The sequence below is a fragment of the Stigmatopora argus genome, chromosome 19 (assembly GCF_051989625.1).
Source record: "Stigmatopora argus isolate UIUO_Sarg chromosome 19, RoL_Sarg_1.0, whole genome shotgun sequence".
NCBI lineage: Eukaryota > Metazoa > Chordata > Actinopteri > Syngnathiformes > Syngnathidae > Stigmatopora > Stigmatopora argus.
Genome location: NC_135405.1, coordinates 13889328 through 13902485, shown reverse-complemented (window position 1 = coordinate 13902485; position 13158 = coordinate 13889328). Strand labels below are relative to the sequence as shown.

At 51.2% G+C, this 13158-nt stretch overlaps 1 protein-coding gene across 1 annotated transcript in view; it reads left to right on the top strand.

Annotated features, from left to right (window-relative positions):
• Window positions 1-13158, top strand: part of nbas (NBAS subunit of NRZ tethering complex) — a 31434-nt gene that overhangs the window by 8794 nt on the left and 9482 nt on the right. Inside the window, 23 exon segments of the mRNA XM_077587940.1 lie at window positions 624-702; window positions 1477-1581; window positions 1655-1791; window positions 2406-2492; window positions 2574-2727; window positions 3799-3984; window positions 4131-4304; window positions 4655-4788; window positions 4863-4925; window positions 5632-5754; window positions 5819-5921; window positions 5992-6069; window positions 6130-6284; window positions 6982-7094; window positions 7856-7969; window positions 8052-8165; window positions 8235-8737; window positions 8818-8919; window positions 9703-9826; window positions 10263-10339; window positions 10443-10580; window positions 11979-12202; window positions 12910-13020. Coding sequence (XP_077444066.1) covers window positions 624-702; window positions 1477-1581; window positions 1655-1791; window positions 2406-2492; window positions 2574-2727; window positions 3799-3984; window positions 4131-4304; window positions 4655-4788; window positions 4863-4925; window positions 5632-5754; window positions 5819-5921; window positions 5992-6069; window positions 6130-6284; window positions 6982-7094; window positions 7856-7969; window positions 8052-8165; window positions 8235-8737; window positions 8818-8919; window positions 9703-9826; window positions 10263-10339; window positions 10443-10580; window positions 11979-12202; window positions 12910-13020 — 3198 coding nt within the window.

Below are 13158 nucleotides of genomic sequence, written 5' to 3'. Positions count from 1 at the left end.
TCTATTGCCGTCAGTGGCGTTCAAGGAGTCATTGAACGGAATGCGGCCGAGCGGATTAGTGCGACGCCTCCGTCCGTTTGCCCATTCTAATGGATTGGACGTCCCTCTCTGTCGGTGTCAAGCGAGTTCCCTTTCTTTGTCCGCCGTGATGACCGCGTAGAGCCGCCGTTAATCTCTGGTGGGAGGGAAGGCCGGTAAGCGGCGATAGCGCACCGGTTGACGAGGGATTAAGACGGGTCAGCTCCGTCGGGGTTATTACGCCGCTTTGCCGCAATCTTGGAGTTGTTCCACCGACGGGATTACGGGCTTTTGCAGCAATTGACCGGCGTTGGGACGCTCAAATGGTCCCCAGTGCAGTCAAATTGCTGTCCATTTTTTTTCCTTCCACTTTCTTGCTAAATCATTGGCCGCCTCGACGGCATTAGATGTCCCTTTTCAGCAGGAACATTCCATTCCCATTAAAAGGGAATGCTGGGGATGCTAACAGTTGATTAGCATTTGAATTCAAGTAGACTAGAAAAAGTACAATTGCTAACATTTGTTCCATGAACGCTTACGTTGCGCTCTTTAGAACGCTGAAAGAGAAAAAGAAAAGAATGAAAAGGCCAATGTTTGCCTTTCAGGTTGACCCTGGAGCAGAAGGAGTTGTGCCGCAACCGACTGAAGCTGCTGTCCTACCTGGACAGGTTGGCCACGTACGAGGTACAACTTGGGATGCATTGTGTCATAAATTAACTCAAAATGCGGTAGTTAGTGTCCATGACAATATTTGTTGACTTATTTTTTTAATGGCGCAATGATTCATCGATTACATCGAGTAAAAGTCAGGCATCGTACGAGGCTAGCGCTAGCCAAATCGCTAAGCTAACAGAGGCAGTTGACATACTACTGGGGTACGCATATTGTGAATGCTCAATTTGCGGCTAGTTAAAACCGCATGCTTTATTTTCTTTTTAGGAAACACTTAAAAATGAGAGTTTGTTGAAAGCCGTGTAAAATATCAAATATTCCTTCATTTATTAATGTAGAGTGCAAATTTTCCCACACAAGCGAGGCTATTATTTTGGACGCTAAAATCCCCTTCATATGATATTCATAGACGAGCGGCGAGAACGGCGGCGTTACCATGACGATGCCCGCTGGAGCGAGCTCTATCTCCGCCGCTTGAAATCTCATCTTCCCGCAAATTCGCCGCCGTTTCCTCGGCCGCAATCTCCACTCTCCCGCTTGATATCCATTTTTTTTTGGCCGGCACATTTCCGGGTAGAAATTCTTTCAAATTACAATTTCTATTGGGAATTGATCTCAAACCCACGGCAGCTGAATCGCAGACCCATTTAAGACGGATCTCAGGGCTGATTTGAGATTGTGGAATAATTGCTGAGTGATTTGGGATTCATTTCAGGTGAAATTCCGATGAATCGCACGCAGATCGCGTACGGTACCTTGACGGTCGCCGCCATCTTTGCCCCACAGGAGATCCTGGGCGGACCCCACGCCGCCGAGCAGAAATACGACGCCCGCTTCTTCAAGACGTTTCGCAGCCAGAATATCGTCCTGTCGGCTCGGAATTACGCCAGGGTGAGAAAAGTGGAAAATGGACTAGGAATTGTGCCGTGGCAGCAAAGGAAAATGAAAAAGTCTTGTCGTGCAGGAGAGCAACGTGCAAGCTCTGGACATCCTCTTCACGTATCACGGCGCTCAAGTGCTCCCACATCGGCTGGCCATCCTGTCCAACTTTCCCGAGACCACGTCGCCGCACGAGTACACCGTCTTACTGCCCGAGGCCTGGTAGCTATTTACACATATGTGCAATATTATGAGTTTTTTTTAATGAAATTGGAGACGCCATAGTTGAAAAACCCTGAAAAAAAAGTGACGTTGTTTTGAATTCCGCGTATTTTCCGGTCACTTCCTCCTTAACTCATGATGTCAGTCCGAGTTTGGCTCACTTGCGATTCACTTTTTGCCGATTGAGTCATTTTTGTGATGATTCATTTTGCAGCTTTTCGTGGTCATTTCCGATACATTTCTTGGATTTGAGGGCATCTCCGTGTCACTTTGTGTTCCTTGGTCACCGCCAGTTGATTTTTGAGGAGCTTTTAGGTCACCTTTTGAAGCCAGACGTCCATGGCGGCGCTTCTTAACGGGCCGAAAAGCCGCGGCTTCCTCGTTTGATTTTCTGGCTTTTTACGAGAGCGTAGCCTTTTACGAAGCCTTTGAGTGTCGCCGTTATTTGTTTTCCCGGCCAAAGTAAACACGTCTAGTAAAGCGGGCACGGCACAGTCGAGCGTCGTTAACGCCGCCCCTAAATTGGAGTCGTCAAAGCGCCGAGTGCATAAAAATGGCCAACGGGCGTTATACCATAACGCGGCAAATTGCCTTATTTTTTTTTTTGTGGGCAGCGTGGACGAGCGAGGCGAGCGCTCGCTCATCGCCTGGGACGAACGCAGGCACCGGGAAAGCGACTGGTGCGAGTCGGACGAGTGCAGGTGAGTCAGGCCGTCGGGCGACGTCTTTTTTGGAGCGCCGTCTTTGACCCGGATGACGCCTTTTTTTTGGACCTCCCCCAGGGCCGCGTTGGGACAAGAGCCGTCGGAGGACGACGCCCCGCTGTACGAGGACGCCCCGGAGATGATGCGCTTCCGCGGGGCCACGCCGTCCGCGGACCTCTTGTCCGATTGGTACCGCGGTCGCGCGGGGGAGATTGAATCGTGCTCCCGACAGGTATGCCATTTTCATTTTTTGGGGGGGTTCTTCATCCTTTATTATTATCTATTATCTTCCTTGTATGTATTATTAAATCATATATCTTCTCTTATTATTATTATTGCTTTTTTGTTTTTTAATTAGATCCGTTTGCTTACTTTTTGTTTTGACGACGCTATTAAATGACAGTATTGCTCAATAATTTAATGTTCGTTTTTGTTTGTTAGTCTAGTTCTTAATTTTATTGGTTCATTTATTTCCACTTACATCTTTAAACTTAATTTATTTTAATGAATACTAAATGTATTTTTTTAATGAAATGAGTCATTATTATATTTTTTACTTCTGCACAATCACCAGTAGGTGGCGGCAATGCAAATGGCCCTTTTGTCTCGTTTTGTAAAACCTTTTAAAGAACGGACAGACGGACGTTTTTGATTGTCTTTCTTAAAGAAGAGTCCATTCTCTCATTCGCTCATTTTTTTTCCTCGTTACAAGCGTCGACCGCAACCCTCGAAATGTGCGAAAATGCTGTAAAATGGCTGCCGTCGGCTGCTTCGAGTGGAGATTGGGGGGCCCGCTTTCTCATTTTCGAGGCTACAGCAGGGAATCTCCTCTCGAGACCAAGACGCGATAAGTGCCAGGCCTTCCTTCTTCATCTCCAGGAATGGCGCCTCTTTTCTTTCTGTTTTTTTTGTTGGCGTCCCTCCTAATTAGACCCCCATTCGCCTTCCCGGTTGCCGATTGGCTCCGGGACGCCCCAGGGATCCTCCCTCGGTCCCTTGATGCTTTGCCCTCCACCCGGAGATGCTTTGAGCTCCAAACCTTCACCGCATTGAATTTTACTTTAGATTTTATGGGCCTGTTATGAGGTTTTTTTTAATTGGATGGTGGCATGTCATAAAAATAATCTGTTTTGTGTGCTCAGGTTGTTTTTTTTATTTTTACGGATGAAAGTGTGTCTGTTATTGGAACAAATTCATTTTCTCGGTTTGGTGCGGGAAGAACGGGGAAAAAAGAAAGAACTTCGACGTGGTTATTTGACGCATTTCACCGAGCGAACGGTCGCCGTGGCCGCGTTTGTCGCAGGTGGACTGCGCCCTGTCGCTGGTGCGTCTGGGGACGGAGCGCGACATCCCCGGCCTGGAGGCGCTGTGCGACGACCTGGTCACCATGGAGACGCTGGTCTACGAGACGCGACGCCACCCGGCCCTGACGCTGCGGGAGCTGCGGCGGATGGAGCCCATCGACAAGCTCCGCCTACTCATGGATCACGTGAGATCATTTTTCATTGATGTTGGGGTTGTTGAAATGGGAAAAAAGTCTACATTGACCAAAAAAAAAGAACGCGAATGATGTCTGCCGTTTTATGATGAGCGCTAGCGTTAGTTAGCATGGGCAAATGTCTTGTCTCCACGCAGTCGAGCCAGGAGCGCTACGCCAAAGACGCCTTCCAGTGGATGCTGCCCTTCCTGCACCGCTGCGAGCGACGGGAGGCGGGCGCCGCCGCGCATCTGCTCCGCCACTTCCTGCTGGACGCCGCCGGCCGCGACCTGGCCTTGCCGCTCATCATTTTCCAGCACTCCAAACCCGCCGTGAGTCAAACCGCCCGCCGTTAAGGGAGGGGGGGGGGACCAAAAGCTATCCCGGCGTTATCGCTCTAAACAAAATCCACTCTTCTCCACTTTGATTTCCATTTCTGCTAAATTCCATTGTCAAGTGTCCTTGAGTGTCTTGAAAGGCGCTCTGAAATAAAATGCGGAAAGGGCTTAAGACGTGGGCGGATACACCGGGGTGGCATGGGAGGGGGAAGGGGGCGACGGCCCCCCACTCAAAAACTGGCTAACCAAGCAGATCGATGGAAAAAAAACATCTAAAAAAACTGCCTGGTTGGATCGCTGCCGACCCTCACAGTCAAAGCACTTTGGCATTTTGGGGTGTGCAGTGCCCGCAGAAGGTGATCGGCGACTCCGACCAGCTGATGCTGGTGGCCTTGGAGTGCGTCTACGGCTGCGAGAGGGACGACCAGCTGGGCCTCTGCTACGACGTGCTGGAGTGTCTTCCTCAAAGGGGTTTCGGGTAAGACCCCTCCCCCAAAAATGAGCCAAACGCCCTCGCCGTCTGGTTCAAAGTGTCTCATTGTTCTCCTCCAGCCCCGAAACGGACCTGACCTCCTCCCTGCACGATCGAGTGGACCGTCTCGAGAAGCATCTCAGGTAAGGACAATTCACGACATTCACCGATGTCCATTTCAATCGGGAAGGCTCACGGACGTCTATTGTCGTCAATGGCGACCCATCACTTCATGCAAATTTTCCTTGTCAGTCATGTCAGTACTTCCAAAACATGACTTTGACTCATTTTGCATTCGTTGTCATACAAAATGCAATTCAATCCCAATATCCATTGCCTAGTGCCAAATTAACATTGAGCTCATAGCCTGCCAATGACGACACTATGCATTCAATTCATTTAAAGCGGGAGGTTTCAATGGCGCCCAATGAGTCCAATGAATCCAAGACGTCTGCCACCCTCGGGGAGTCCATCGGGACCGATCGGAAAATATTTGCCGAGCGGAAGCTCGGCGCCGGCGCCGCCAGAGCGTCTGAAGGCGCGCGCTTTGAACTTGGCGTACTTCTACCTTTTAACATCTCCTTCCGCGAGCACGCCGCGTCGCCGTAGATCAAAGGAGCCGCTTGGGTCCCGTGGCGTCGAAACGGCCCGGGGCGTTTTCAAAATCATTTCACCGTCGCGCCACTTCTTCCTCGTTCCCCCTCGGGGCCATCCTCCCCAAACGTCGGGGAGGATGGCGAACACATATTTTGGCTTCTGTGAAGAAATAGCTAACGCGCCTGCGCCCATTCCAGTACACCGCTAATGCACTAAAATAGCGTTATCCGCTTTGCCGTCCGCCGTGGACAGCGTGGCGGAAGTCCTGGAGAAGCACGGCCTGCGCAAGCCCATCTCCTACGTGAGGAAGAGCGAGAAGAGCCCGGAGGAAGGCCGCCAGCTCATGGTCAAGCTGTGTCGACACACCGGACGCAAGTAAGAGCGCCGCCGTTTCTTCATGCCGGCCGGGATTTGACCAACGAGTTCCTCCTCTTCTCAGGACGCCGCCGGCGGGCGAGTCGGCGTGGAAGGCTCTCCTGCAGGACCTGCTGGACATGCAGCGCAACGTCTACACGTGTCTCCGACCGCACGTGTGCCATCAGGTCAGTATTACACCCATGGACATTGATTTAATCCTTCTCAGGGTTCACATTTGATGGGTCCCGTCCGCAGATCTTCGTGGAATCGCTCCTGTGCTCCAGCCGGGTGGAGAACGTGCGCCTGGCGGGTCAGCTGATGCAGCGCTCCGAGGTAACGTCGCCAACGCCACCGGCCCCCCCTCTTTTTTTAAACACGCCCCACCCTTTTTAGGCAGGCCACGACGGCCCCGCCTCCCCGTCCTTCCTGGGTAAAGGCCCCCCCGTGGAGGTGGCCTACGACAAGAGCGTGGAGCTGGTGCTGGCCGCCGCCAGGGAGTACTTCAACTCGTCCACCGCGCCCACCGACCCCTGCATGGCCTTGGGCCGGTGAGTTTGACCTCCGACCGCCGCCCAAACCGGCGTACAAGAAATGGTAAAGCTGACCTAAAATGTCTGCCTTCCACCAAAATGGCCGTCCTTTCCTCTCGGTAATTTGCTGCGGCAGTGGCTCGCGCCCATTCCGCTTCATTTCCCACGTAGCTCCCTCATTGGATATCGGCGGCCTCGTCATAAAAGTGTATTTTTGCGCAAACAAAGCATCCGTCAGCGATCGTTCCCTGCCTCCGCCGGCCAAATTTCATCCAAATCATTCATTTTCCACGGCAATTACGCGACGTGCCGCCGCTGGAAGCGCATGGTTTCCCCACGTCGTCATCAGATGGCATTCATCTGAATAATGTGGGATTTGGCCGTCACCAAGCGGCTCCTTTTCCAAAACGCAATCTCATCATCGGCGCCCTTTTTCCCAGCGCGATAAACAGCTGAAATATGGATTTGGCGCTTATCCCTGCAAGAGTGAATCAACTCATTGTCCACAAATGCATCGTCAAGTCAATCCACCGCTCCTATTTTGGGCTTTATAAACCTGGCGGGCCGCCAGGCTAAAATTGTACCACTAAAAAAATGTCTACATATGACACATTTTCCGTATTTGAAGACCGCGCCTGCTACATTTGACTATGTTTACTTCATAAGCTTATCAAGATGCACAATTCCTTTCAACTTCAACATTTTTTTTCCTCAGCTGTTGCCTGCAGCTCATCAGCGACCGGCCCCCCGCCGTCCGCGAGGAACTGGACCTGATCGACGCTCTGGGCTTGCTGGGGGACTTTGGCGTCAACATCCTGCCGCTGCAAGGTAACGCCGATTGGACACCGGCCGGCCGTCAACCAAAGCTTTCTTTGTGTCTTCCCCCGCTTTTTATTTCTCTTTGTTCAATAAATTACCGCGTCCAGATATTTTTCACTCCAAGTGGGAGTTTTTATCAAATATTTTCTCTGAGTCTTTTTGTTTGGTTACCCGTGCCAAAGAGTGTTGTGAGCAAATGCGATGTGGCGGGGGGGGGGGGGGGGGCGGTCTGTAAAGCGAAGAAAAGGTTGTTTGTATGCGCTCATTGTGAGATATTTTCTATAGCTCAAGGCCACGCCATTGTCCCGCCGCCGCCCACCCGCCCGTCTTCTATTGACGAGGAGGAATGCGTCAACTGTATTCACATTTTTGGGGGTTGTGTCAAAAGGCACGGTCAAGAAGGCGCCATTGTTAATAGAGGCTATTTTGACATTTCTCCCTTAGCTTGCTTAGGTACATCCTTTATCATCGTTTCTTCTCATCACTATTAGATTTACAACCAACCTTTTGTACGTTTTGAGATTTTTTTTTATCATAGTTTCGTCTCATCAATATTAGATTTACAACGAACCTTTTGTACGTTTTGAGATTTTTTTGGGGGGTTTATCATGATTGTACTTTTAAAATTTAAAAGCTAATATACAGAGGGGCAATGGTTTTCAAGCATATGTTAATTAATGTAAGAGTCAGGTGGTGTTGACATATATATTTTTGTTTATTTCCTGTCATTTCTACATCTATTAAGCATTTTTCTGTGTGTTTTTTGGTAGTACGTCTGCGTTCGGAGCGCGTGTCTCTGGTGGAGGAGGTGGTGGCCTGTTGCCCCAGCGCCTACAAACGGGCCACCACTCTGCTCAGCCTGGCGGCTCTTCTGCGGGTGGCAGGTAAGTTCCAGCTCAATATTAAGTCACTTCTTTTATTGACAAAGCTGGAAATAACAACAATACGTGTCGTTATTATTTGTAGGGGACGACGAGGGCGCCCGCAAAGGCCAAGTGTTGACGCTGCTGGCCCAGCAGGCCCTCCACGCGCCCGACTTTAAGGCTTCCTACGTCCACTGTCAGGACCTGATGGCCGCCGGTGAGCGCTCGCCTCGTCCCGCCCGGTCCGCCAAAGTCGCCGCCCAGTCATGACATTGTGGCCTTCCAGGTTACGGTCCGGCCTGGGACGTGTGCAGCCAGCTGGGCCGCTGCGAAGACCTGGCCGACTGGGAGGGTCGGCGTCAGCTCCTGGCCTTCTCCATGGCTCACTGCCCGCCCGACCGCATCCAAACTCTCCTGGCGGCCTCCGTGGACCTGCGGACCCGCGTCCTCTACCGGGCGGTCGGCTGCCAGATGGACGTGGGCGAGGGCGAGGGCGAGGAGCAGGGAAAGGGCAAGGACGAGGGCCAGGGCCAGGGCGTCGACGCCAGCGACTCGGCTCCGGTACGTACAGAGGGGAGGCGCCGAAATTGGTGCCGTTGGTTTTGAACGGGAAATGATTGGCAGACGGTGCCGCCTCACGAGCACGCCCCGGGCCACCTCCTCCAGCGCACCACGGCCAAAACCATGGAAGTTCTGGCCAACACCGGCACCACCACCAAGGCCGTCCTGAGCGCGCTGGGCGACCACCGCTGGTGGAAGCAGTCGCTGCGCTACCTGCACCCGCCTCACGTGCGTCAGATCAAATCTGGACCACGTCCTGCTACATTTTAAACCGTGACCGTGCTAATCTCTCTCTCTTTCCCTCCCAGGACGGCGACGCGCAGGAAGCCTCCGGGCAAAATTCCGAGATGGAGCGTCAAGGCTGTTGCGCTTTCTACCGAGACCTGCTGGAAAATCCCTACGTGGACCCGGTCAGTGGATCTAAAAAGAATAGAAAATTGTCAGCTAGTTTTTCAGCACGGTGACGCTAAAATCGACCGGAAATAACAATAGCTACGAACACAACCCTGGGCGATGGTGCGCCACGGACGGCAAGAGACGTCCAAAGCGTTTTGAACGTTCCAGTCCAAACCAATCGATCGCTTTCCCCATTCTGGAACTTTCTTTCCCACGGATTAATTTCTGGCCCAACACTCGCGCGACATAAAGATAGACTTTTTTTTTTTTCCATAAGGCGGGTTGTATGCAGCGACAATGATGCGTTCATTTTTTTTTTTTCTGGGTTCTGGTTGCGCTTATTATTAGCGCTTCTCGCCTCGGGCAACATTCTTAAATTACAGCAAATACGCCTGAGTGGCTCCTTGACTTGAGGCGTTTAATTAGATTTTCTTCCTCCTCCTTTTGACTTCAAACAGATCCCCGACGAAAAAAAAAAACACCAGCTCGGGAATAAATTAATATTGATTCCGCTAAGTCATTTGGATGCCAAAAGCAATTTGCGAGTCGTCAACGTGAGAAGGGTGGCGGTGGCGGTGGCGGCGGCGGAGGCGGAACGTCCAAACGCCACTCGATGCGCGCAGGGAAAAAAAAGAAGAAATTCCAATTTCAAAGCGCCTGCTCTCGGGTCATAAAAACCAGCCGGAACACCGGCCATTTTGAAATGTCTCCGTTTCTTTTGGCGCTATTGACGGCAATACACGTCCATCCGCGGGAAGGATTTTCCCGCTATAACCGCCGCTCCCTTGCCGCCGCAGAGTCAAGACGCGTACTCGTCCCTGAAGGACGTCCCCCCCGAGACCTTCGCCCAAGCCCTGCTGAGGACGGGCAAACTGGCCGAAGCCAAGACGGAGGGCAGCCACGTCTTCCCCGCCACCGAAGGTCAGCCTCCTTATTTGATTAGGTTTATCTATTTATTTAAAAGCATTCATTTCCATTCAATTCAAAGGGGCCCAAACCAGCAGATAAATTGGCAAAAAAAGTGAATGCGGAAATTGCGTGTTAATTATTTCATGCTTGAAATTGAGTGGTTTGTTTTTTTAAAGAACATTTTTCCATTTAATAGTATTTTTTGGTTCATTCCGAATTCTACCGCAGCGGCACTCCAATTCATTTGCATTGCGGGGAAAATGGAAGAGTGCACTTTAAAATGAAAGTCAGGTGAAAGGCACTTGTTGGGTTGGAGTGGCCGTGTTCTTTGGGATCTTTCCATAAGTCAGTCCTCAGAAAGAAAGAAAGAAATGTCAACGGGGACAATTTGAAGCACGACACTTTTTCCTCTTCTTGAACGCTAACGGCGGCCGCTGTCGTTCCACAGTATTGCTGCAGCTGGCCGACGACGCCCTCCCCCGGGACGCCGCGCTGGCGCTGTCCTACTTGCTGGCGCTGCCTCAGGTGGGTGGACGGACGCCGACTTTCCCCGGTGGCAGCGAACCCGCGAATACTCTTTGACGGAATTCCGTTTAATTGTTGTTCCCCACCCAACCACCCACCGCAGGTCCTGGACGCCAACCGTTGTTTGGAGCGGCGCTGCCACTCGGCCCTGTCCCTCCAGCTGGCCGCTTACTACTACGCGCTGCAGATCTACGCCCGCTTGCGGCCGCGCTTCGAAGACCAGGCGCACGCGCTCTACCAGGTGCGTCCCAATCCGTGGGCCGTTTCGCTTACCGAGCTTTGGCGTTCTGGTGGAGTCGAAGGTTGCTTTTGGAAGAAATGAGCTATTTCGCAATCCGCTTCGTTTGGAATTTCCAACCAAAAAGCGCCGATCCGTCTGTTAACAAATTTGACGCCAGCCAGACCATTCTGTTACAGTGGTACCTCGACATACGATCGTAATCCGTTCCGAGACTGAGATCGTATGACCAGCTTTTCGTCACTCGAGCGGACGTTTCCCATTGAAATGAATTGAAAACAAATGAATTGATTCCAACCCTCTGAAAAAACTTTATCCACGGCAACAACGCTCTCGTAAACAAACAAACACATTTAAATTAACTTGGATTAATATATACAGACACATTCAAACATACGTTTAATGTAACTTTACACAAAACTGAATTCTAATTTTGTTTTAATCTTTTTGACCTTTGTAACGGGTTGACCCCACCCGGACGTTCCGCCGGAGTCTTCAAAAGTTGTTTGGAATTTGCCGCTTCCCCGTGTCTGATTACCGAGTGTATATATTCCAGATCTTTTCTTTGCAAAACTGCTGATCCATCGTTGTTTACCTTGTATGTAAATGTAGACCAACGTGGGGAAAAAACGGGTGTGGAAATGCAAAAGTCCGCCCAGTGCTCGTAGATATATTTTATACACGAAAGAGATGCAAAAAAGACAGTGCCATGGCCACCTGGCTTGGTCGCATCACCAAATTTTGATCGTATCTCGGGCGAATTCGATCGAAATTTCCGTCGTAACACGAGCATGTCGTACGGCGAGCGGTCGTATCGCGAGGTACCACTGTACTGTCCAAAACCCGACGGAATCCGAATCCAAATCCACAAACGACCGCGTCGCTAGCATCGGCACGGCACCCCCCGAATTAATCCCGGAGCCCGCCGCTTCTCATTTTCCACATTATGGCTACGACCGAAGCCACGCGGTAAGCGCGGGCTCCGTTTTGCGTCGCGCCTCGACGCTCCCGTCCAATTCTTTCTGGCATAATTTGGCAGGCCACTCAATAAGGCGCCGACCGCTCCAGGCGCCCGACTCATTTAGTTGCAAATGGCGGCGGAATTCTCTCCGGGCCGACTCCAGGTGTTTGTTGTTGCTGTTTCTTTTCCCCCTCCGGCTTTTCAAAAATCAACGTCTTTTTTACGCTACGCTAGATGTGTGGCGCCGTTCAAGGTGAAGTGGAGAGGGAGGGAGGGAGGGAGGAAAAAAATGCACTTGAGGCGATTTTAGGGGCCACGTTTTGCCTAGTGAGAAAAAAATACTAGGGAATTAAAAGTCCGCTGTGAATGAGTAAAAAAACTTGACTTTTTGAGCCTCCATTTTGACCGGTGACTGTATTTTTTTTCGCCGCCGCCGCCAGGCCGACCCCAAGGAGCTGATCCGGATGGTCGGCGAGCACGCCTCGGCCTACTCGGGCTGGCCCGAGGACGTGCGGGAGCTGGCGGAGCGGCTGCGCCACTACCGGCGACGGCTGTGCGACCTGACGCAGGCGCGGGTCCTGCGCGGCCTGGGCCGCGGCGTGGACGCGCGCCGCTTCGCCGCCGACCCGCAGTACAAGAAGGAAACCATCCTGGGCCTGGCCGAGTGAGTCTCACCGTGTCTCCCATTTCTGTCTGCCTCCATTTTTCCAACACTACAAAAAGTAAGTCCAAGCCAGGCGCTTGACATGCCACCTTGGCTTTCACACCGGTGCTTTATTCCAAAAAATATTACAATTCAAAACGGTTCAAACGAATGCAAATCGATTCCAGCCAGCCAGTGAAGTTGAGAAAAGAAATTGTGAACGACGTTGCCCCCTGAACAAGACGGTCGGTACTCGGTCGTTTGGTCGCCGGTCTTTTGGTCGCCCGGAAAGTTATTGATAATCACCATTTAAATGGTTGCTCAAATTCCCTAAATACAAACTGCGAATGACTATCTAGTCATACTTAATGCCCTATTAATGATTAGGCTAAAGAAAAGCTCCAAATTTCCTGTACTTTTATTGTGTTTTGTTGGAGAACTTGTTAAGACCCTGACTTTTGGTCCCTTCCTAAGGGGACAACTCATGTACATACAAACTCTTCTACATTCCCACGTCGGCTCAATGAAACTGCTCATGGCCATTGTTGCCTTTTATTGATGTGTAGACCATGTTGTTTTATCTTGTTTTGTCGCCGGTCTTTCGGTGGCCCGTTGTTTGGGTCCAGGCGACCAAAAGACAGCGACCAAAAGACCGGCGACCAAACGACCGCACACGGAACAAGACGGCACTCATGAGCGATTATTTTCCCCTTCCGGCGCGTTTTCAGGACCCTGGACGACACGGTGTACGGCATCGCCGAGTCGTTGGCCAAGCGCTACGGCGTTCCCCAGTGGGAGCTCCACATGACTCATCTGGAGTTTCTCTTCACCGACAGCGGGTGAGTTGCATTTTTTATTCCTCCATTCCTCCTTCTCCTTCTGATTTCCTCATTTTATTGATCTATTTGCGTTTCTATTTGTTCCTGCCGTGCTTTGTTCTGGTCATCACGGGGCTAAACGAGATCCTTGGATTTGAT